This window comes from Leguminivora glycinivorella, chromosome 22 (genome assembly GCF_023078275.1).
Source record: "Leguminivora glycinivorella isolate SPB_JAAS2020 chromosome 22, LegGlyc_1.1, whole genome shotgun sequence".
In the NCBI taxonomy this organism is placed as follows: Eukaryota; Metazoa; Arthropoda; class Insecta; order Lepidoptera; family Tortricidae; genus Leguminivora; species Leguminivora glycinivorella.
Window position 1 is genome coordinate 13,256,135 of NC_062992.1, and position 26,024 is coordinate 13,282,158.

General features: G+C 41.6%; 2 protein-coding genes across 2 annotated transcripts in view; one reads left to right on the top strand and one right to left on the bottom strand.

Annotated features, from left to right (window-relative positions):
• LOC125237765 (digestive cysteine proteinase 1) overlaps nucleotides 1-26,024 on the top strand; it is a 34,819-nt gene that overhangs the window by 6,512 nt on the left and 2,283 nt on the right. Inside the window, exons 4-13 of the mRNA XM_048144940.1 lie at nucleotides 9-132; nucleotides 1,092-1,227; nucleotides 2,285-2,400; nucleotides 5,114-5,228; nucleotides 5,854-6,056; nucleotides 7,173-7,274; nucleotides 8,236-8,362; nucleotides 13,978-14,083; nucleotides 19,799-19,888; nucleotides 25,641-25,738. Coding sequence (XP_048000897.1) covers nucleotides 9-132; nucleotides 1,092-1,227; nucleotides 2,285-2,400; nucleotides 5,114-5,228; nucleotides 5,854-6,056; nucleotides 7,173-7,274; nucleotides 8,236-8,362; nucleotides 13,978-14,083; nucleotides 19,799-19,888; nucleotides 25,641-25,738 — 1,217 coding nt within the window. The remainder of the gene's footprint in view (nucleotides 1-8; nucleotides 133-1,091; nucleotides 1,228-2,284; nucleotides 2,401-5,113; nucleotides 5,229-5,853; nucleotides 6,057-7,172; nucleotides 7,275-8,235; nucleotides 8,363-13,977; nucleotides 14,084-19,798; nucleotides 19,889-25,640; nucleotides 25,739-26,024) is intronic.
• Nucleotides 14,545-18,555, bottom strand: LOC125237763. Its single transcript, XM_048144938.1, has 2 exons — nucleotides 17,533-18,555; nucleotides 14,545-16,896 (listed from the first exon to the last, which is right to left on the bottom strand). The coding sequence occupies exons 1-2, from the start codon at nucleotides 17,836-17,838 to the stop codon at nucleotides 15,031-15,033; spliced, it is 2,172 nt and encodes a 723-aa protein (XP_048000895.1). The 5' UTR covers nucleotides 17,839-18,555; the 3' UTR covers nucleotides 14,545-15,030.

Sequence of the window (26,024 nt, forward strand, 5' to 3'; positions counted from 1 at the left end):
TTTTACAGATCGCCCCAGTGACCACAGAGAGTGTCCTTAACAAGGAGACGTGTCTGCAAGTGAACGGGTCGGACGGACAGTCTGTCTCCATACAAAACGTGCTCCCGGACATGACAGATTTCAAGTACATCGGTCAGTATGACTTTCTCAATAAAAGGTACCACATAGTCGCTTACCATAACTAGGCTTCTGTAGTACATGTACTAATAGTACAAAAGACGCGATTCCTTGCACTGTAGTAGACCGAACTACTCCTAAATGATCCTGCTCTCTAGTACATTTAGTACACTCACGCGCAACGAGCGAAAGGAGCAAAGAGCCGAGGAGTGACAATGACAGTAAAGCGATCCGTGTGATCCGACCGAACTAGAACCGACTGACTCGGAACGAGAGCACGCGAAAACAGCTGATCAGCTCTCGGCTAGAACGAGCGAGCGTTACTGTACGCTATATGCACAATTTATCTCCTGCTCTCTCGGTGTACATCGGTCAGTATATGTGACTTTCTCAAGTAAACTACAGATTCTCCTCAACATAATGGGACTGCTGAACGGGATAGGCAAACATTCCTTCTCTGTCATGAAGAACTGTTTAAGTACCTACATCGATTAGTGATCAGCTTAACAATCAGTAACAACAGAGCCTCCTAAACAAGGAGACGTGTCTGCAAGTGAACGGGTTGCACGGACAGACGGTCTCCGTACAAAACGTGCTCCCGGACATGACAGATTCCAAGTACATTCGTCAGTTCTTATTCAAGAATTTGCCTCTTTCGCTGCACATACAAGTGCAATTTTAAAGCCCGTACTGACGGGGAAAGCGACTGCCATCTGACCTTCCAACCTGAAGGGTAAATAATTAGGCCTTATTGGGATTAGTCCGGTTTTTTCACGATGTTTTCCTCCACCGAAAAGCGACCCAAATATCAAATGACATTTCGCACATAACTTCCGAAAAACTTATTGGTGTAACCCGGGGTTTGAACCCGCGACCTCCGGATTTAAAGTCGCACGCTCTTACCGCTAGGCCACCAGCGCTTCAGCTCAGCGCATTAATAATTTCTTATAATATTTATCAATAATTTATTACAGGTACTGAAAACATGCGCGACACGGAAGCCTCGAAATGGCGGATGACGACAACTATAGGTGACAAGATCAACAAATACACCATGTGGGTCAAATACAAGAAGGATCTCAGAGGGGACGCGCTACCCATACCTATAAGGTAGGTAGACAAATCAACAATGTACGTTATAAGGGTCAGATATAATTATTTATTTATTTAATCGTATGGCGATATGTACAAATAGGCAAAATAAAAGATTATAAGGCAACATCCAAGTCTTGCAACCACTGCACAGCGTTGGGCGTCAAGTCCAGCAGATCATGCGGGCTACCGGACATAATTATAAGACGCGCCATCAATTTAGGAATCGGGTAATATTGTATAGCTACAAGCAGATAAGGACAAGGACGACTCAGTAGTTAATCTCCGGCAGCGACGATGCGCTCGGTATTTGGCTCTCTCGCACGCGCTGCGCGACACGGCAGCGCGGTGCGTACTGTACTGACGCGACCGGCATCCTCCGGTCCCGCATGTACTCGCTGCACCTCGCTGCGTGCGAGCGCTACTCAAGGACAAACCGCGCGGTGCAAAATTTGTTAGAAGAATTATTACTGGTTTTATACTATACAAGTATACCGCCTGTATTTTGATGGTGGGTCAGTGAGACTACCAGATCCCGTGCTGCTACGCAAAAGTGGTCTTAGAAGGCCTTCCCTCGATTTCAAATTAATGAAGATTGGCGTTTACAGATTTTGTAAAAAAAAAGGTATTTATAGGGTTTGAGAAAAAGGTCATTTTTGATGAACTTTTTAAATGGATGGATTCTAATCGATCCATTTTAGGATCCAGGTTCAAAAGCTCGTATGATTGATACCAAAAATAAATTTTCACAAATAAACCCATACAATTTGTATTTTTATGAATATGAATTCCCTTTTCGCACGTGTATCGTACGACGTTTTTCAGTACAGATGCCCCTCCGAAGTTTCGACCTGACACATATTTTTTTTTCCACCACCACCACCAATAATGAACCACTTCTCGCACTAGTGCGTAAAAAAAAACACTATCTGTACCGAAATAGTACATAACGATACGAAGGAAGTTCGAAACGAGTGCCGATAAATTAAAACACGACCGAAGTTAGTGTTTTAAATCGACACAAGTTTTTTTTCGCACTAGTATCGTAATGTACTATTAAAAAACTGTATTTCAGATACGAGATGAAAGGCTTCAACTCGTTACTGGGCTCTCACTACGATCACTACTACATCGAGTACATGGATTACGATGTCGAGGACATTGACCCCGACGTCTTCAAAGTAGATCCCGGTAAGATATCTGTAAAATCTTCGCTGGTCTCAGGTGTTCTTGATGGTGGTAAATGATAAGCGGACTGTAGTTTGTGCTGGTTTAATCCAAATTGTAAAATTCCAAGAAAAGTGACACTGAATAAAGTCGTTGGAGAGCGGAACAACCGAACAGTAATAAACCGTAAGTTTTTGAAAAGCTCTAAAAGCTGTCAAATTTGAATTTGAATATTGCCATAGGTAAAATTTGAATATAGATACTTGAATTACATATGTGATTTTAAACAATATTGATATTTTGTTTAACAAATATACAAATTGAATAAATAATGAATTATTGAATTATGAATGCTAATGAATTAAAATTATAAAAATAAAACAAATGATTTATAAAATGCGTAATGTCAACTTCGATACAATATTGAATATTTGAATTTAAAAATATGCAAATTGAATATATTATTTGACAATTATTATAAATTAATTAAAATTATTAAATGAAAATTACTGAATAATTAATAAAATGAACTAAAGAAAATAGGATCAAAAACTTGAGCGTTTTTGAACGTTTCTGAACATATCCTTTTCTCCCTTTGACCACTGTAGTCCGATAGTTTTGTAAACACAAAATCCAACTTATTTCATCGTCGTCTGTGTAATTTCGTGCCTGTCGGCGACGCGAGCATGTTCGATAGAAAATTCTAAGCGGTTAAAAGTATAATTATAACAGAAAAAAATTACACCTCAAAAAACTTGACACATCTGGCAGCCGGGCTATTATGCTTCCAATTTTATCACTTATCTACGTGGATAAAGCATTCGTCACGTTCTAGCAAGTATGTCAGTGTGAGAGTGACAAATGTCTTATCCACGTGGATAAGTGATAAAATTGGTAGCATAATAGCCGAGTAGGCACAGTCACGTGATAAGCGATATAACGTCAGGTCGTCCTTTTCGCACTATTTGTATGCGATAGGAACGCACCGGTGCGATAAAGTTTATCCAAGTAGTGTGCTACGCCCACTGGGAGGATAGATTTAACAAATATTTAAAAATATTATCTTAGTGCCAGGACGATATAATACCGGGAGAGACAAATCCTATACAAAAAAGCGTACCCCTGAAATGTATGGGCCTTTTAGGCTCAAAACGCTGTGTCGCAGCCTGGAAGTGGCCAAAAATCATATTTTCCCCAAATATTTTTGCGTGTTTTTATTTTTTATAAGAACAAATGACTTGCTTCTTTAGTTTAATACTATAATATCATGTCAATGTCTGACGACCCATCTGGCCTAGCGCGTAGTGACCCTGCCTGCTAAGCCGCGGTCCCGGGTTCGAATCCCGGTAAGGGCATTTATTTGTGTGATGAACACAGATATTTGTTCCTGAGTCATGGCTGTTTTCTATCCACTGTCGCCTAGCACCCATAGTACAAGCTTTGCTTAGTTTGGGGCTAGGTTGATCTATGTAAGGTGTCCCCCAATATTTATTTATATACATTTTGAAAAAATAAATAAGTAGGCATCGTCAGTGTATAGTTATGATAGTATTTAATAGGTGGCGTTAAAAAAAGTAAGTACGATTCTTAGTATGAAGGTTATAAATCGGTAAATCCTATACAAAGACCTATATAACTTCGTAAAGACCGATAAAGTCTAAAAAAAAAAACGTACCTCAAAACCATACAGAAAAAGGTACGGTGAGCTAGATGGCGATACACCTTTGGGGTACGCTCGGCTAGATGGCGCTAATATTAATATTTGACATTTTAAAACATATCAAGTTAAGAATATGGGCCAAATTGTCAAAACTGAGGTTCAAAAGTATTAAGCCGGTGTCGAGAGATGGCAGTCTATGCACTGTGATTACACATTTTACTTTGACAGTCATTCTCTATAATACTCGATCCTCCTATATAAATAATTATCCTCCTATATAAATAATTCTTGCTTAGCGCCTAATGTTTTAATTTACTGAACATTTATCGAATTTAAAAGGTATCAGACCAGGGGGGCGATTTTTGAATCTCTGCCATTCGATTTCGTGAAATTCGTTCAATAATATCTCCACTACTAGCGATTTAAATTCTACTAACAGAATCGAAAACGAGTGGTCATTACTACTTTACAATTACTAGCCGTCCTTTTTCAAAAATAGCATTCCGTCGTTTCCCACAGACTTTCGAACGGCGAATTCGTGCGTTTGAAATTCAAAAATCGGTCCCCTGGCGCTAGTTTCACTACCTGTCACCTTAACGGCCCAGCCACGACATTGGTCTAAGCGCGACAGCGGTGAGCGGCAGCCATACGTGCGAGAGCATTTCTTTTTTTTTCGCCTTTGTTTTATTGTTTTAGAGAATTTTAGGTCAATTGTACTCAGAATCACGAGTACTTTCAATCTCACTGGGAGACAAAAAGTGTCCCAGAATTTCCATACATTTTTGTTAATTTCCTCTTTTGCTACCCCATACAACATGTACGGAAAATGGTAACAAAATAAGAAAAAAATCGTATGGGACAATTTTTTTAACTACTAGGATTGGAAAAGCTAGTAATTCTGAGTAGAAATAGCATTTTTTTTTAAATATCACACTTCATAAAAGTGGCAAAAAAAAAGAAATGCTCGCGAATGAAAAGTGCCATCGCTGTGTCTCGCTCCAATGTATGGCCGCCGCTCACCGCTGTCGCGCTTAGACCAATGTCGTGGCTAAGCCGTGGTTCTGTTGTGTTGTGCAGGCATGGAGTGCACTTCGTTCCCCGGCCCTGGCATCCGTCACATGGCCACCTTCAACCCCATGAAGGAGTTTGTCCACCCCGTACACGAGGGCCATGTCCACGATGAGTTCAACAGGTATTCATTTTAAAATTTACGGCCCAAAAATAGGGAGATAGGCCATTTTTAGGGTTCCGTAGTCAACTAAGAACCCTTATAGTTTCGCCATGTCTGTCTGTCCGTCCGTCCGTCCGCGGATAATCTCAGTGAACGCTAGCACTAGAAAGCTGAAATTTGGTACCGATATGTATATTAGTTACGCCGACAAAGTGGTAAAATAAAAAGTAAAAAAAAAATGTTTTGTTAGGGTACCCCCCTACATGTAAAGTGGGACTGTTTTTTTTTTTCATTCCAACCCCAACGTGTGATATATTGTTGGATAGGTATGTAAAAATGGATAAGGGTTTTCTAAAATTGTTTTTTTGATAATATTAATATTTTCGGAAATAATCGCTCCTAAAGGAAAAAAAGTGTGTGTGTCCCCCCTCTAACTTTTGAACCATATGTTTAAAAAATATGAAAAAAATCACAAAAGTAGAACTTTATAAAGACTTTCTAGGAAAATTGTTTTGAACTTGATGGCTTCAGTAGTTTTTGAGAAAAATACGGAAAACTACGGAACCCTACACTGAGCGTGGCCCGACACGCTCTTGGCCGGTTTTTTGTATGTTATTATATGAACATCGTATTTTGACTCCTTCAGATTCAAAAACAAACACGGCAAGACCTACCACAGCGCGACCGAACACGAGAAGCGACTTAACATCTTCCGTCAGAACCTGCGCTTCGTGCATTCCAACAACCGAGCGAGACGAGGGTTCACTATGGCGGTCAACCATCTCGCTGACAGGACTGATGATGAGCTGGCTGCTTTGAGGGGCAGGAAATACAGCGGTCCTAACCCAGGTACTTATAACTTAGACGCTAATAACCACAAAATTAAAATTTTGAATAAATCCCCGACTGCGACATAGTGGACCGATTTTCATGAAACATGACTAACTCAGCTTTCAGACAAAAAAAAATCGGTTCATCCATTCGGGAGCTATGATGCCACAGACAGACACACACATAGACAGACAGACACGTCAAACTTATAACAAACCGTCGTTTTTGCGTCGGGGGTTAAAAAAGATTGAGAAAATTTACATTGTTAGAATTTGATTACCGCTTCGTTCACTTTTACAACTGAGCTAGAAAGAGCTTCATTAGCTGGCTGTTAACCATTTGGCTGACAGGACTGAGGATGAGTTAGCTGCTTTGAGGGGCAGGAAATACAGCGGTCCTAACCCAGGTAGGTCACTGAACAAAATATATATTTTGAAAAGAAAAAAAAACCAACAATATTGCACCGATTTCCACCAAACATGGCTAAGAGTACCCTCGACTAATTCAGCTTTCAAACAAAAAAAAAAATCTAAATCGGTTTATGCGTTCGGGAGCTGCGATGCCAGAGACAGACAGTTTTACGCAGGATTATTGTTTTACGTTAAGGTGATGACATTTGGGCTGGTTAATGCGTCTCAAACGCATCAAAGGTTGATGGGTATGTGTTATTTGGTCTAAGCATATTTACAATTTTTGTGCCATACTGATTTGTTCCGCGTGGTTTGAAGAATATACGACAATTAGAAACTTGTTTTTAAGCTTTTGGGATTCAAATGTGTACTGCCCTTCTTCTTCTTGGTTAGAGGTTGTAAGGCTTCATAGCGCCTTATGTATCACTGCGACCATTTCTGATCTATTGTGATCGCCACCTATCGCCCTCGATCAAGTCCTACAAATTCGAAGATTTGTAGTATCTTTTTGAGATCGAGATACCTCACATCCTCTGGGTGTATTTGATAGCTGCCCAGTATCATGTTACGTGTGCGCATTAGAGAGGGGCACTCTGCCAGGATGTGCAGGGGCGTTTCTTCAGACTCTAGACAGAATCTACACCGCCCGTTTGCACGTTTCCCGATAGTGTGCATGTGCTTGTTCATGTACTGTCCTTAAAGCAAGCCGTGTTAATATGTTCAGGTCTGCCGTTCCCGTACCAACAGGAAGACATCGAGGAGGAAAGCGACAAACTGCCTTCCGAACACGACTGGCGACTCTTTGGCGCCGTCACACCTGTTAAAGGTAACGTTTTATTTCTACAATGACTCGGTTTGCTCGCTCAGATCTTCCATTGAAGTATGGACAAGAGGATATTGAGAAGTAAAGAGAAACAGAGCAAGAACAGGGGCAGGGGATTACCATGAAGTACTAAAGTTGAAGTTTTGATTTTGATTATCATTTGGTTTTGAAGTTCAGTTTCGGTTGAGCAAAAGGGACAAGCTATAGCAGTTGCATGGCTCTGTCCCTCTCTCTCTCACAGTAACTTATCACTTCATGGTAACCCCCTTAGAGACTTCTGAGTTAAAGGTAACTTTTTACAGTTCTACAATGACTCTGTGTACTCTTTCAGCTATGCCGTTCAGGCAAGGGCCGATATGAGAAGATTGAAGATTTTGGAACCTAGAGAAATTTAGGAACCATTTTTACTAGTATTCAATTTCAACCGCATAGTTGCAAAGATTATAACTTCTAATAACGCCTGCCTACCCCTTTTAAGAATACAGATGTGAGTTTATGTATACCCGCAGTGATATATGGTTTTCTGAAAGTGACTTTTGGAAATGCCAATTTTTTTTAGAAGTTATTTCGCGCTGAGTTCAACCATAAATTAAATATAACCAGATCATACCATCCCATACGTTAAAATGCGACCGCCTACGAACGCGCTTACACTCCACCACACATAGATGGCGCCACAAAAAAATTCCTTGTTGCCACCGATTATTTTTAGATTGGCATTAAGTGTCAATTCCGAGCCGTAAATCTATGTCAAAACCAGCCCAAAAGTGACACTTAACGCCATCTACAAGTATAATCGAAAGCTACAAGACATTTTTTTTGCGCCATCTATGTGTGATGGAGTGTAAGCTCGGTCTTAGGCGGTCGCATTTTAATGTATGGGGTGGTATGATCTTGTTATATTTAATTTATGGTTCAACGAAATACTTATACGATAGGTCTGAAACGTTTGTTTTATCACCAGACCAATCAGTGTGCGGTTCTTGCTGGTCGTTCGGTACCGTGGGCACCGTGGAGGGCGCTCTGTTCCTCAAGAATGGAAACCATCTCGTCCGCCTGAGTCAGCAGGCGCTGGTCGACTGCTCATGGGGGTAAGCTCACAAATCATACAATTTCTATGAATGTTTGCCAAAAATATTCTGTGTTATTATGTAGCCGCCGTGCAGGATCAGGAGCCGGCGACTTATAAAAACTTCAATATAAGTAGATTATAATATATTTCAAATAGGTGCTGGTTTACAAAGGGTGACTTGACTAAACGGCTAAGTATGGAAGTGGTGGTTATGGTAGCGAAGATTATGAAAGAGTGATTTGCAAGATTTGAGCTGTTAAAAAGGTTGGTTAACTCATTGGCCGCGCTACATCGAATGTGGTGCGCTCCTATTGGCTCTAGATAAATCTTACGGAACTAGCCGAGCGATAAGTAAGTTCTATACAAATAAAAAGCCGGCCAAGAGCGTGTCGGGCCACGCTCAGTGTAGGGTTCCGTAGTTTTCCGTATTTTTCTCAAAAACTACTGAACCTATCAAGTTCGAAACAATTTTCCTAGAAAGTCTTTATAAAGTTCTACTTTTGTGATTTTTTCATATTTTTTAAACATATGGTTCAAAAGTTAGAGGGGGGGGGACGCACTTTTTTTTCCTTTAGGAGCGATTATTTCCGAAAATATTAATATTATCAAAAAACGATCTTAGTAAACCCTTATTCATTTTTAAATACCTATCCAGCAATATATCACACGTTGGGGTTGGAATGAAAAAAAATATCAGTCCCCACTTTACATGTAGGGGGGGGGGGGGGTACCCTAATAAAACATTTTTTTCCATTTTTTATATTTGCACTTTGTTGGCGTGATTGATATACATTTTGGTGCCAAATTTCGGCTTTCTAGTGCTAACGGTTACTGAGATTATCCGCGGACGGACGGACGGACGGACGGACGGACGGACAGACAGACATGGCGAAACTATAAGGGTTCCTAGTTGACTACGGAACCCTAAAAAGGTTGCGTTCGCAACAATTACATTATGAGTTTTGAACGATTCACGGTTATTTTCATTAGACTTATATTGACTGGAATATAAGTCTAATGGTGGTATTACATGCCTACATACTGACACGTAATGAGCTATTTTACCGCCCTAGGGCGGTAAAGTGAATACTTGTCTGGGCCCTTTCACGACCTGTCAAAAATTACAAGACGAATGTTGGAAATGTCAGCGTAGGTATTTAAATAGATTTAGTTTAAATTTTGGTTATTACTTCGCGAGTGTGATGAAAAACATTGAGTTTATCACGGGCGGCTGAAGGATTATAAACTCGAGTTATTAAATCCCTTATAAGCCTTCGGCGTCGGGCTTCAAACAGCCTCTCGTTCGTGATCCTTCACTGTCCGCTCTTAATACACAATGTACTATAATAGTACAATAATAGTAAAAAAAATTATTAGCCGGGTCCACACTGGCCGCACGCCTCGCGAGGCAAATGTCAGTGCTCATGCGCACACGATTGCCTCGCCCGAGCAAATTTGCTCGGCAAAATGGCGGCCCCCGGTCAGCTGTTCAAAATAGTTCTGCAAGAGAGCACAAATTTATTGCCGTGAATAGTGAATGATTTACTTTTCTTTTTAATCTTTATTCAAAAGTACTCATAGTGTTGTGTTCCTGCCGGTGAGTAAGGCTGCCGGAGCTCAACGAGGGTTCGGTGTGCTGGCGACGGAAGCTATTGTCCTGTGAGTCGTCGACAACCCGAGCCCTCCTTAGAACTTGTGCACTCCTTTTTGCTGTGTACTTAACACAGCAAAAGGGAATATACAAGTTGCTAATGTGGTGGCAACGCGCATGTGACACTGGGAATAATTATAGGCCGACAGTATAATCGCGTAACGTTGAAGTCGAGACGCCGCCATTACTGAAATACCTACCTTTTTACCAAATATTGATAACAAGGGTCGATGGTCTGTTTTTAAAATAAATGGCTCCTGTCTACCATATAAATACTGGTGAAAACGTTTTACTCCAAATATTAAGGCAGTAGCCTCCTTCTGAATTTGGCTATAATTTCGCTCACTAGGTGTTAACGATCGCGAGGCAAAAGCAAGCGGCCGTTCCGCTCCCGTTTGTGGATCGCGCTGACTCAGCACAGCGCCAAGGCCAGACCCAGCATCTACCGATAACACCAACTGTGCCGCGGGGTCAAAATGACCCAGTACCCTATCGGAACACAATTCCAGTTTTACTTTTTCAAAAGCCTCTTGTTGTCGTGGGCCCCACTCCCATTTTGCCCCATTTCGCAATAATTCGTGTAGGGGGCTCAGCATGCCTGACGCGTTAGGCACGAAAGCGCGGTAATAATTCACCATGCCCAAAAACCGCTGCACGTCTAAAATATTTTCCGGTTTAGGTGCATTTAAGATAGCCTCGGTTTTCTTAGGGCATGCGCGTAAACCATTTTTATCTATAACAAAACCTAGGTATGTTACACTGTTTTTAAAAAAGTCACACTTACTCTTTTGCAAACGTAAACCTGACTCATGAAACCTTTTTAAAACCTCCTTTAATCGTAATAAATGTATTTCATCAGTAGGTCCCGTTACGCACACGTCATCGAGCCAACAGCTGACTCCTTCTATACCTACTAGTAACGTCTCCATGGTACGTTGAAAAATAGCCGGCGCGTTGGCTAGTCCATAAACAAGTCTTGTATACTTATACAATCATTTTGATGTGTTTATAGTTGTGAGCTCTTGTGAATCGTCCGATAAAACAAATCGGTTATACGCGTTGCTAAGGTCGAGTTTCGTATAACGGTTACCGCCACCGAGCCGCGCAAATACCTCCTCAATGCGGGGCATAGGATACTTATCTATAATCATATCTTTATTGAGCGTTACAGAAAAATCGCCCGCTATCTTTATTTTACCATTATCCTTTAAGACTGGCACTATAGGTGTCGCATATTTAGAAAAATTTACAGGTACCAATATACCTAAACTGACGAGCCTCTCAATTTCTTCCTCTACCCTATTTTTAATTGCAAAAGGAACCGTGCGAGGCTTAAAGAATTTAGGTGTAACATTTTCTTTTAATCTCAAGTCTACCTGAAATTTGTTAAATTTTCCTAATTCATCGTTAAAAAGGCTCGAATATTCGCTAAGTAACCGCGGCAACTCAGTTTGAAACGATTCCGAACTAACAAAATTAATTTTATGTTTACCAATACCAAAATACATATTAAACTTGGTCATAAAATCACGGCCCAATAGACCTAAGCTACTACCATTTTCCATTACATAAATATCTATCTCGTGAGTTTGTTCAAAACATGTTATTTTTGTAGTAAAATAGCCGAGTGGTGTGACTTGATGACCATTGTAAAAACACATTTTAATATCGCATTTGTTTAACTTAATGTCCGAAAAGGTTTTATAATATAATTTATCACTTATCACACTTTTTCCTGAACCACAATCAAGTTCCATTGATAGAAATTTACCGTTAATGTTCACGTCCAATAATATAGGAGCATAATTCACGTACCTTAAGTTAAATAGCTCGCACTCCTTGCAACCTTCAGCACTCTGAGAGACCTCAGCTGATCCCTCACGGCCTAGCCACGACAATGGTCTAAGGCGTCTTGCGGCAGCGGCAAGCGGTAAGTCACAAAAACAAATACGCAGCGCGCGCGAGGCATGCCACGACCTTGCCGCTGTTCGAAATCGCGCGCGGGTTTTTACGGGCCTACCCGCGGGAGCGGCGCGCGGGGCGGCGCGCGACTCGAACAACTGTAGCGCGCCGCGCCCGCACCGCCACGACATTACAGCGACGCGACCGGCCTAGGCGGCTAGATGGGGCTAGCGATTCCGCGCGAAACAAAATATTTTGTTTTTATTATGAGCGTCTTGAACCCGAAACCTTTATTTAATGAAAATTGAATTGTACTTTCGCGTATGTAGTATGTAATAATGTTTTCAAACATATTTTTGTATAGTATTATTCGTATTTACTCTTAATTTTTTTCTAAGTGTTTATTTATATTAAGTATCATTTAACTAGCCATAAAATAAATTCCATGTACTTAGTCATCACACATATTCTCTTGTACAAGACGTAATTGACTAATTAAAGCATTCTATGCACTTTAGAGTCATATTCGACAGTAAAAAACATGTTTTTAAATATGAAAACGTTCTGACCGCTCCTAGGCCCTGCCGCCGCTTCTAAAAGTACGTGGCATGGCTAGCGCCCGCGCGCGTTTCCCGCGCAGCCCAGCCGCCCCGCTCGCCGCCTTAGACCATTGTCGTGGCTAGGCCGTCAGGGTCAGCTTGAATACAGTTGACACGACACTGTTTCGCCTTCTCAGAGTTGCACACCTTTTTGAGGTGCCCTTTTTGTCCACACACCTGGCAGCGGTAGTTTTTATATTTACATTTAGCTGCGTCGTGGCTCTTAAGGCCGCACACGGAGCAGCGTCGGGAGTCGGAGGACTCCCCGGTACCTGGGCGACTTGTACCAACCCGGTACACCGGCTCCTGCTTCACTTGCACGATGGCAGTAGGAACAGATGTAGTACGCGCGCTCCTGGCATACGCAGCCTTCTGGGCCACCTCCACGGCCTTCGCGAACGATAACGTGGCAGCATCCTGCTCGAACAGCCGGTCGCGCTCCGGGCCTACGCTCAGCCCCAGCACGAATCTGTCCCTCAGCAGCTCATCCATAGAGGCTCCAAACTCGCAGCGTACCGCAAGTCCACTTATTCGAGCCGCCCATTGTTCGATGTTTTCTGCAACGTCACGCGTCGCCTCGTAGAATTTCGCCCGTTCGACGAAAACGCAGCGCTTCGGCGCTAATTGTTTATCTAACACTGCTACTAGCTCGTCGAACTTAGAATCCTCGACCTTCTTAGGATGCACTAAGTTCCTCACCAGCTGATATGTCACATCACTTAAATGCGTTAAGAGCAAAGCACACTTATTGTCCGCCGCTACCCCATTTAACTTAATATATTGCTGTAATCTGCTTTTAAAAATCTCCCATTCCACCAGACCAGCGCTGGCTTCCAGCTAGCATTATGCTGAGTTGGGTCCATTTCGTGATGCGCACTTACTTAATGTTCTGTTCTCTGTTTTTTGTCCTATTCTTGTGTGTACATGTACGTACGTGTTTGTGAGCGTCATGAATAAATGTCTTTTATCTTATCCATTCCTGGGTAGTGTGGTCAAATGCGGTTAAACTTCCGAGGAGATTTGACATTATTAAATTTTAACAAGAATAACACACACGCGCGAGTAAACGTCCGTCCGTCGCCAGTGGGAAGTACTTGGGGTGCGCAATGACAAACAACCGATATGAATCGAAGCTAGTTTATTACTGACTGGTGGTGGGGGCGGCGCGGGCGCATACACCTCAGACACTCTTTGAGTTGCAGGCGTCCATAGGTGACCGCTTTCCATGCCACCGACGTAGTATAAAAAAATATCGCCAAATGTGAGAGTGCACGGGAAAACGTCCCACTTTGTCGATTGCTATAAAGCCGCTTTGTCAGTTTATTCATATAAAGATACAAGTAAATCTCGCCTTAATGGTAACCGACAAAGTGGGACGTTTTACTAAACACACTCACATATGATTAATTTCAGCATTAACGCAACGCCTATGAGATGGCGAAGTAGCTTTAGGTATAATATTAACGTGTTAATTGATTACAGTTTCGGCAACAACGGCTGCGACGGCGGCGAGGATTACCGAGCGTACCAGTGGATCATGAAACATGGTTTACCTACAGAGGAGGACTATGGCGGCTACTTGGGACAGGTACATATATTTGAAACGTCCATACTAAAAATATTTATACATACCAAAGACATATGTAACTCCGTAATATAACCGTTTTACATAACAATAAAACGATTATTATGTGCCGAGAGAAAGCACAGCGTCGCTTTATGAAGATGCTATGTATTAACTCGCCCTTTGTCAGTTATTTTTGTTCGATTTCTGGACGTTTTTAGCGTTTCTGAACGAACTGTCTGTCACTGTCACCAGAAGGCGCGAGACGCGCTCTGACTTGTCAATGCGTACTTCACCAGGAAGAAACTTCCTGCGACGCTGTGCTTTCTCTCGGCACATAATAATCGTTTTATTGTTATGTAAAACGGTTATATTATGTGCCTTAGGAAAGCACAGCGTCGCTTTATGAAGACGTGTTTGTTATCTGCTGGTGACAAGTTTACACGCAATTATGATTACATGTTGAATGAACACCACTATTTAGAAAGGTTAATTCTTTATTAAGAAGTATTTAAAATACAACACAAAACAAACTTAAAACATGAGTCTCCTTCTCATGATAACTTAAACATATACTTTAATCTATAACAGCCTTCATAGGAACTTAAATGCCTATCTACTTCTAAAACAGTCTTTATCTCTCATAGAGAATAGAGATCAACTTAGCTGATATAGAGTCTGTTCGATTTTCAATCGATCCTTATTGCAACAACAATAATAAATACTAATGATCACAGCTAGCGCTGGCATGCCACTGAGTGGCCCCATATCCTCAGAGCGGCCCAACTAGTACTGAACTTGTACAATCAAAGTTAAATGTGAGTTAACTTATTGCACCGCACTGAAGCTATTAGAAATATTGATTAAAATTTTACCTTAATTTGAATTAAAGGCATGTCATAACATAACAGACAACCCTGTCCAACATTAATATCAAAATATGCAAACAATCAACTAAAAATAATTTTGAATTAAATGTCAGAAAAATTTTCAAACAGGTTAATTCTAGAAATGTCGCGTTCCTGTGCTTCTTTTATCTCTCGACAGTAAAACTTAGCAAAGGTGTTCTCACTTTGCCAATTCCCTCTCTGTAAAATTTCCTCTATTGGTCGCTCCTGTAGCCAACCCAAAGATGCAACTGCTGAACGGCAGCTGCCTGGAGGAGCATCTATACCTGCGTCCTTCAGTACTGATCGTACCCAGCCTCCTATCAAAGTCCGAGATGCGGGTCGTTCTCTACCTCGGATGCTAACAAATAAATTGCTAAGGCTCGCACTCCTTCTCTCCTGGCTCATTTCTACATATCTACGGAGCCAAGTTACTGGGCATATACCTTCAGAAATATGGCGCCGTAGCTCCCAACCTGACTGTCGCCTCTGACCCCTGTCCGTCTTGGATCCAAAAGAGGGCCAGATTTGTATAACATCACCTAGATCCCTATACTGAGTCTCGGATACTTTGAGTAATGTTAAGTCGTGGATTCTGCGACCTGAAGCCAAAAGTAATAAGGTGGCTGACCTTCGTGCGGCTTCAAATATGGTCTCTTCAGCTGGAGTATTGCTAAGCCAATCTAATACTCTTCTACAATCCCAAATTGGGGGCTTGTGTGGAATAGGCCTTGAATTTTGGATAGCCCTAAGTGCAGTCCTCACTAAAAAACTGGAGAAAACTTCTGTTGCTTGTCCGCAGTATGTGGAAATTGCTGACTTCTGAAGTAACATGGAGTTGTAAGAGAGATTCTCCGCAGTGTAGGTCTTGGCTAAGAACTGTGCTACTTCTTCTGCACTTGGCGATCTGCAGTTAACCCTGTTCTCATCACACCACTTCCTCCATCGCCTAATGGCAGGCATATAAGTTTGAATGGTTGATCTTCTCCATCCTCTCCTCAGCAACTCCTTTTCTTCCTTAGACCAGGTTGCTAGTTTGTGGCCCCACCCCCAACCTTCCAAATCTGAAGTTCTAATTTCTCCACCCTTGGCGGGGTTCGGCCGGTTGTTAGGTCTATCAGTACCCTCTGCAATTTCTGTATCTCTAGAGGGCCCTCTATCGCTCGTGACTTCAAGTCTGCCATCCAGAATGGCTGAGTCCAATTTGGCGTCACCAATAAGTATGTGCCCCGAGCATTGTTTAGGTGTGTTAGTACTCGAGGTATCAAATTTGGCGGGGGAAATAGCCATGCTAGGGTGTAATCCCAGTTCCGACTGAATGCGTCTATAAAACTTGCTCCACGATCTGCCGGGTCTAGGCAGACGTACCTTGGGACGACTGCCGATCTTCTTGACGCGAAGAGGTCGATGTCGGGTGTCCCCCAGAGATTGAATGCTACTGAAGTGGCCGCTGGAAGCAGGTGCCATTCTGGGAGCGACTGTCTCCGCGACAGTCGGTCTGCAATCGTGTTGTATCTGCCCGGCAGGAACTGTGCAGACAATGTTATTTTCCACTGGTCCACCAAGGTGAGCAGATGAAAGGTCAGGTTCAATAGCCCTATTGATCTTGTCCCGCCTTCTTTTCGGATATATGCAACCAACGTCCTGTTGTCTGTCTGCAGTAGTACATGGGAATTTCTCAGTGTTCGACCTTGCGCCCTTATTGCTGATACTACTGCGAACATCTCTTTCTTGTTGCTGTTCCATGTCCTTTGGTTCCTGTTCCATGTTCCTGCTAAGGTCAATCTGTCCACATGTGCACCCCATCCAATTCCTGACGCATCCGTAGAGAGGAAGTGTTGCACTGGCGGTAGGTGCATGGGTGCTGTTGCCTGGTGGATGGCCCCGAGCCACCATTGTATCGCTTTTAGCGCCCGGCCCGGAATGTCCAATATGCGGTGGGCGTCTCTCCTGAAAGAGCGACAAAATACTTGTAAGTGTCGGCAATGCAGCCTTCCTCTTGGTACCACAAAGCAAGCAAAATTCAGAAGCCCCAGGAGGCGCTGTAATTCTCGAAGTTTACAGAACTTGCGAGAGTCTAATTTCTGAAGAAGCTGCGTAATAGTATCTTGCTTTTGTCTTGTCAGTCCCATTCGACCGAGTCGAGTGTCCCAAAGAATTCCTAGATATTGCACTGATTGAGTTGGTATCAGGGTCGACTTTTCAAAATTGATATGCCAGCCTAAGGATCGAAAGAGTTCTACAGCCTCTGCAGTCTGAACTGCTAATGTTGCTCGGTCTTGGTGAGCTAAGAGGAAGTCATCTAGGTAGACTAGGACCCGACAACCTCTCTTGCGTAGGATCTCCGCGACCCAGCAAGTAACACCCGCAAAGAGACGGGGGGCCGAAGAGAGGCCAAATGGGAGGGCAGTCATCTGCAATAACTCCCCCAGATAGCTGACACATAAAAACCGCTGATGTGACTGCGCTATAGGGATATGCAAGTATGCTTGTGATATATCCACTTTCACCAACCAGTCTTTAGGTTGTAGGAAGTCTGGTACCGAGGTGTGGGAGATTAGACAGAAAGGTTTCGTCACCACATACCTGTTTAGACCCCTTAGGTCGAAGATGGGTCTCACACCCCCATCGCTCTTCTTCACCAGAAACATTTTCGACAGGAAACATGGGCCAAGCTCGGTGCAAGCTCTCAAAACGCCCGAACTCTTCAGCTTTCTTATTTCCTCTGACATCTGTCGAGATGGGTTTGTAGCAAACCGGTTTAAAATAGTTGTTGTTGGGAAAGTTAATGGGGGCTTTCGAAAAAAGGGGATGCGGGAAGCTGTTATTGCCCTCATTATGAAACTGTTGGCCCCAAGCTCCTTCCATCTCTCTTGGAAATCCGCTAGGCATCCCCCTCTGAACCCTGGATAGTCATTTCTCCTCTTTAATGTTAACGTGGCCGGTTTGTTTGCCACGAAAGTTGGACTTCTTTCCTTTTCCCTTTCCCTTTTCGTCTCCGTCCTTGCGAAAAAATTTTCTTTGTTTCTTGTGGGAATAGTTCTGGGTCTCTGTAGCCTTGCGCTTCAACGGGGCTCTCCTTTGCGCGGCTGGTGTGTTCAGCCATGCTGCTGGTCCGCCCAGGGAATGAACTAATTGAGAGAAGCCCTTCTTGTCGAATAAGTGTTCTTCCGTAGGAGGAATGTTCCTCATCGCTCTCTGTATGTTTCTATCTTGAATCTCTTGCAGGATCTTCTCCCTTCTGGTCTCGATACATTCGGAGCGTTTACCACATATTACCTTTAAGGTATCCTCAACACACTTTTCGTAAGCCGACCCACTTCCAAACTTTTCTGTGAGTCTTTTAAAAACTGCTTCTGGGTTGAGTTCTTGTGGGCCTTTAAAGGCCCAATCGATCACTTCTTGTAGTCCTGCACGAACGAGTTCTCGCTGTTCTAACAATGCGTTTGATAGTCCGGCCATGACCTTCTCAGTGCCTAACACGTAGTCTTTACCTTTTAAAAACCGACACAACTCGTCGTTTACTTTCAAGTCTGTGAATGCCGGAGTGGCCGTGAAGTTTTGTAATGCCTTGGCGTAACGGACCTCCCTCCACGTGCTCTGGCCAAAATATTGCAGGCCCTTTACTGTCTCAACTCTGTCTGGCATAGCCTCCTTCAGTATTTCCTTCTTATCGACGTCACTCTCTAATCTTCCAAGAATCAGTTCCTTCGAACCACTTGCCGGAAACGGAATCGTGAGAAACTCCGATGTAGAAGCCCTAGAGGCGTTCGCTTGTGGCACTTGTGGCGGCGGGAGAGGTGTCGTCCGCGCCGCCGGTAGTGGTGGTGGCGGAGGTGGCGGCGGCAATAGCGGGGGTGGAGGACCCGCCGGCCACGCCGAGCCGCCCATTTGTTGCAAAAAATGGGTTAAGTACCCAACTTGGCTCATTAAAGCATCCACACGTGGGTCAGCCCTATCCTCCTGAAAGGACGGGCAGTTTCGCTCTGACTCCGAGTCAGAAGCTGTCTCGGCCTCCGAGGCCGATTTTGAACCCCTTTCGTGCTCGTTTTCACTCATTTTTTTAGTTTTCCTTCGTATTTTTCGTAAATAAAAGTTTTTTGATGCAAAATGGCGGCGAGTTAAACACGCAATGACAAGTCAGAGCGCGTCTCGCGCCTTCTGGTGACAGTGACAGACAGTTCGTTCAGAAACGCTAAAAACGTCCAGAAATCGAACAAAAATAACTGACAAAGGGCGAGTTAATACATAGCATCTTCATAAAGCGACGCTGTGCTTTCCTAAGGCACATAATAGACGGATAAAGTGTAAGAAAGAAAAAAATAGTTATTTTCCCCTCACTAGCTCGGAAACACGTGTTTTGTCCTTTAATACCAGCGGGTAAAAACGCATTTTATCCACTAGTGGGTAAAGTAATTTGACCTTGAATAAAGTCAAATTAACTGCTTTAAAATTGATAAAAGTAGGTGAATCTAGTAATAAAGATGATTTACCACCTGTGGAACTACTGGAAGCAGTGATAAACGCATTTTTTGCTTTGTAATTTCCTCGCTATAGTGAGGGGAAAAGTTTTGTGTTACACTCGGGTGCAAATGTATTTTACTTCTCGTGTGTTAAAAAACTCGCAAGGTCAGGATTCTATTCTCGAACCACTCGCTTCGCTCGTGGTTCAACTATAGAATCCTTTCACTTCCTCGTTTTTCAATTCCACACTCGGCGTTAAAATACAACTTTGCCCCCTTGTATAACAAATAACTATTAACCCCCCGACGCAAACACGACGGGGTGTTATAAGTTTGACGTGTCTGTCTGTATGGCTGCAGGCGTATAACTAACGTGTTTGTGTGTGCAGGACGGGTACTGCCACATCGACAATGTGACTCTGGTGACCTCCATCAAGGGCTGGGTCAACGTCACCACCAACGACGAGAAGGCTCTCAGGGTCTGTACCGCTTTTTATGATACTTAACCCTTAAATGCATGAATTTTCTTTGAACGAGATATTAATATATGTGATAGACAATGGTTTTCTGATTCTGGAAAAAAAAAAATCGTTTTTTATACTAAATCATTGTTAGAAGTTAAACAGGCCAAATCTTATTTATATAAATACAGGGTGTAAACCTAATACGGGCGTACCTCTTAACGGTGGTGAGTATAGGACATAAAAAATGGAATTAGGTAACTTTTACTTAAAATTGAAATATTTTTTTTATCCATACAAATTAATTCGGCCCGCAACGTAATGCAAACACACTCGCGTTAAACGCTCGTTGACAGTTGTCATTGATTGTCACCGCAACCACGTTTACAGTACATTTGTTACGAAACCGTTCAAAAACCACCCTGGTTTTTGATCCTGTCTTCGTTAGGTTAAGATATTCATTTTTGTAATTAAAAATCAATTTTCAATTTTATAAATTTAATAATAATAATTCATTTTAATTCTAATTCATTATCATGCAACTTTTGACATTTCAATTTGTATATTCTTTCATTAAAATATTCAATATTGTATTCAAGTTGACATTACGCATTGCAAATCATCAGTTTTAATTTATTCAATTTTTATTTAATGTTCATTTATAATTCTATTATTCATTAATACTACTTGCATATTTTTTAACTAAAATATTCATTGGAGTGTATAAAATCATACTTGAAATCACTATTTACAATTGGCAATATTCACATTCAAATCTGACAGCTTTTAGAGCTTTTTGAAAACTTACGGTTATTCCGCCTCCAACGACATCCACAGTGCCACTTCTTTATTCAATTTCGCAACTATTCACATTTTTTCAATTTGGAATCCACATCCATTTGGATTTTACATGGTCCTTCGAAGCCTCTGGATTGTGAGAGGACAGGACTGTGGCACCGAGTCAGGCTCCACCTATGCAACGGGTCTTCATCATCGAAGCCGTGGGTCGACCAGGTTGGCGCAGGGCGTATTCAGCTGCGTGCAGGTTCCAGGGCTTCCACTCATCGAGTCCCATCCCATCAGCCAGGATCCAGGACGGGTGAAAGTCGCGACGACCACACGCAGCATCCCATTGCAGTGGGCATCCATCCGTGACCAGCAGTTAGTCGCGGGATCCAGCCAATTCAGCGCCAACTAGACCAGTCCAGGAGTATTCAGTGGAGATCAGCGGGAGCCAATATTCAAGATCCAGCAGCATCCAGCCCAGGAGGAAAACGAACAAAGTGAGATCGTTCCATTCCTTTCTTTTTTTATCCACATTCCTTTGTTTTCTTCATTTTCTGTGTAGCTGCAATATTCATTAGGTATTATTCAGGCATACCTATTCAAATACCAAATTCATTGCTTTCCCATTCAGTGCAGAAAGTTAATTCATTGCCATAGTTTGGATTAGAAGCCAGTAGGCATTTCGATAGGATTATTCACTAGAGGTATTCATTTTAGTAGGTATAACCTCTTGACCCAGTTCACAGTAATACATAAGATTTTAATACAAACTATCACTTTCACATAATTCCTATACAATACAATAACAATAATTCAATCATTTTATAACTTTATTACGCTAATTTCAATTAAAAACTTCAAAAACAATAGGCAAACACGTTCTTAAAACAATCTTGATAACTAACTGCAGTGCAAATAAGTCGTAAACAAGGTTATGTAATACAAGTGCATACCTTTGATTCGCATAGCAAATAGTTTTAGCGCCTGGAGATTTTTTAAGAGCAAAGTTTTTATTTAAGGTCATAATTTGTACCAATATTTATAGGCTCATTTTTTAGCATTTTATTATGCCACAATGTCATCGGAACATGATTTTCATAAACTTAATTACAAGCTTGGACTTATTAAAGGTAAACTTACTGTTTTTCACAATTTTGTGTCGCAACTAGCTGTTGAACCGCAAGTAAACGAGTTACAGCTTGCAGAGCTGCAGCTTCGATTTGACAGAATAGGGCTTTTATACAATGAGTTCGATACATTGCTGCTAGACATAGACATATTGTCAGAATTCACAAGCGGAGAGTATATAGAGGATGAGCGGGCACTCTTCGAAGACATTTACTTCGCTAGCATGTCGAATGCACAAGTCCTGATTCATAAGTATTCAAAACTTAATTCAACAGTGAAAGTGTCCACTCAGGCGATCAAAAATATGTTAGATAGCACGATAAACACACAAGTATCCATATCCGCACATAAAACTCCCTCAAATACAAATATTCAGTTTCCAGTTAGGGAATTAGATTCAAATGTTCCGAGTGACAGTTGTACGATACAATGTCAGTGTCCAAAAGCTGCTCATGATCAGCAATCCACGACATCCATCGCGTTTAATGAGCGGCCGTCAGTCCAGCGATACTCATTACAGCGAACTTCAGTTGCCTCCCTTTCTATGGAGCGTAGCTTGGAAGCCAAACATGGCAATACAATTCACAGGTGCAGTTACGATCGTGGGGTGGGAAGACCGAGCAACTCCATTCACATTCAGGTTCTTCAACGTTCAGGGTTGCTCAGTTCAAAACATCAGCGTCAATATGTATACATTTTTATATTCAAATATTACCGCCTCACGTTCTTACATGCAGGGCCTCTTTTGAATAACGAAACGATACAGTTCTTGATAGGTAACGTATCAAGAGAGCGTGAGGTGTTTATTCATTTATACTGTTATCACGTTATTTATTACACACTTTCACATAGGTAAATTAAACCTACTGATTCAAATTATGGTAATTTTCACCCAAACATATTTCAGTCCTTTCGTTCCTTTCCACTTCCTGATGGGCGATCCACACATTTCGTTCCACATGCACAGATTGCAGCCTCCAAGACATCACCGGTTCGTGGCACTCAGCAGCAGGACAACTTGGAAGGCATCCATGGCAGCGACGGTATCTCACGGTCTGCAACAACGTCTACCCTCCCCCTCGGCATACAGTTGAAGTCACAGACTTCAAGGCGGGAGCATGTTACGAAACCGTTCAAAAACCACCCTGGTTTTTGATCCTGTCTTCGTTAGGTTAAGATATTCATTTTTGTAATTAAAAATCAATTTTCAATTTTATAAATTTAATAATAATAATTCATTTTAATTCTAATTCATTATCATGCAACTTTTGACATTTCAATTTGTATATTCTTTCATTAAAATATTCAATATTGTATTCAAGTTGACATTACGCATTGCAAATCATCAGTTTTAATTTATTCAATTTTTATTTAATGTTCATTTATAATTCTATTATTCATTAATACTACTTGCATATTTTTTAACTAAAATATTCATTGGAGTGTATAAAATCATACTTGAAATCACTATTTACAATTGGCAATATTCACATTCAAATCTGACAGCTTTTAGAGCTTTTTGAAAACTTACGGTTATTCCGCCTCCAACGACATTCACTGTACCACTTTCTTTGTCTTCCACAATTTGGATTAAACCAGCACCAAACTACAGTCCGCTTATTATTTCTACCACCACTACGAAGACCTGAGACCAGCGAAGATTTTACACATTGCTGCTGGGAAATTTTTCAAAAATTAATTATGGGCTGAAAATTAAAGAGTAACTCAAAAACACCTCTTAATTAATGATAACAATATTGAATTATATGCCTGGTTTCATTTATCGCCCTTATTACGTTTACGCACTGTATATCGTAATTGGTAAGTTTTATTTGATAAAAACTGACTAAACTATTAAAAAGGTACACTAGTTATTTGTGAAACCTCTATTATAAAATGTTTAAACATAAACTAATTACTAACTCCGAAAAAATCAGCCTAAATCACATACTAAAAATCGCCATCGTCCTGTTTTTTCACACTTTTCCGCCATTTCATCTTAATCCTTAAATAATAAATAGTAAATCATTATATTATTTAATTTATGTAATTGTTTGTTAAATAATAATAACTAATGAATAATAATTAAGCTATAAATGTGATTTTGGATAGCTACATATCGAGCCACAGGCCATCAAATATATGATGCATATATACATCACCATGCACTTAAGGGTTAATTACATACATAGACTAGGAAAGTAAGAAATAAACTGCTGGTATTGGCTGGGTGCAAAGTAGGTGGTGGGAGAACCACGAATCGATTTCAGCGCGCACCGTGGCCAAAAAAGGAACTGTCGGCAGACCAACTGTCACTTTTTACAGCGAAATTTACATATCCGTGCATTTAAAGTACATACATACATACATACAATCACGCCTGTATCCCATAAAGGGGTAGGCAGAGCACATGAAACTACTAAAGCTTCAGGGCCACTCTTGGCAAATAAGGGGTTAAAAGAAAACGAAACTGTGGCATAAAAAAACATTGCATTTAAAGTAATAATAATAAATAAATATATATTATGCGTTCCGATACTTGCTGCGTAGTTAACTGTAAGAACACTGGGAAAAACAGTGATCACAAATTTTATAAATTTGCATAAACAAATTGGAAACGAGACCAACAAATGAAATGGATAATCGCGGTAAGAGGAAAAAGTAAGCAATCTAACATACTTTTAAAACAACATACTTTTAAAACACTCTACCACACCTCGGACACTGGCGATTAAATATATGAAAGAGGCGCGTTCCTAGCACACAGTCTAAGCTCGTGTAGGTGAACGCGTACTATGCTTGTATGAGTGACATATGACAGGTCGACTGTTCGCGTTTTTGACAGACGGTAACTGTGAGGTAACCGAGAGGGGGTGGGCGGCACTTTCAGCGGGAAGCGGGAGTGGCCATACTGTATGATAATACTCTTTATTATACTGTGACTCTACTGTGGACCATGGGGTCCCGGACCTTTGGGAAGAGTACGTGGGGCTGAAGCCAACAGGCCCTTTCCACAGAATATATAATAGTACAAGTACAGAAGGCCCACTGCTTTGATGTTCACGAAATGCCGCCTTTTTTATATGCCTACAAAATTCTAACAAAGAAACGAGCCGCACGTGCGCATCGTCGGATAGGGTTGCCTATGGATTGAAACGAATTAATTCTCAGATAAAATGTTATACTACATATATATTCAAGTCTTGGGTACTTTCTAGGTATATATGCAGTTTTTTTTTTATACCACGTCGGTGGCAAACAGGTATACGGCCCGCCTGATGGAAAGCGGTCACCGTAACCTATGGACGCCCGCAACTCAAGGGGTGTCACGTGCGCGTTGCCGACCCATTAGAAACGTGTACACTCCTTACACACCACAGTATTTATATATTTTTGTTTAAGCCTTCAGCATGTACTTGTAGCGCGGCGATACAATCGCGGAGTGAGCCCCTGCCCTTTCGAACAATTTAATCTAAAAGCAAGGGATACACCATTATTAATTATTATCTAGTGAACTTTGTGTCAAATTTCAGTAAACAGTGTGTATTTCAAGAAAGTATTTCTAAACCTGCTTGTGTGTAAGTATTTGCCTGTGTGGTGATGGGTTAAGAATTTCACCACCCTCTTTCTTCCCGTGGGTGTCGTAGAAGGCGACTATGGGCTATGGGGTAAATTGTGGCGTAGGCGAGAGGCTGGCAACCTGTCACTGCAATGTCACAGTTTCGTTTTCTTTCAACCCCTTTTTTGCCAAGAGTGGCACTGAAGCTTTAGTAGTTTCATGTGGTCTGCCTACCCCTTTATGGGATACAGGCGTGATTGTATGTATGTATGTAATCAATAAACACTGTGTTTACAGCTGGCGATCTTCAAGCACGGGCCCATCTCGGTGGCCATTGACGCTTCGCACAAGACGTTCAGCTTCTACTCGCACGGCGTCTACTTCGAGCCCCAATGGTAAATATCTACCTCCTAATATATAAAAAATATTTTGATTTATAATTAGTACAGTCAACCAATTGGAACCCTAGGCTAGGCCACTGTAGAACTATGTCATAGTGACGTGACGACGACGGGTTCCAATTGGTTGACTGTACCTTTTAAGACGATAAAATAAAAAGTGGAAAAAAAATCTCCCCCTACACGTAAAGTGGGGAGTGTTTTTTTAAAATTTCAACCCTAACGTGTGATATATTGTGGGATAGGTATTTAAAAATGAATAGGGGTTTACTAAAACCATTTT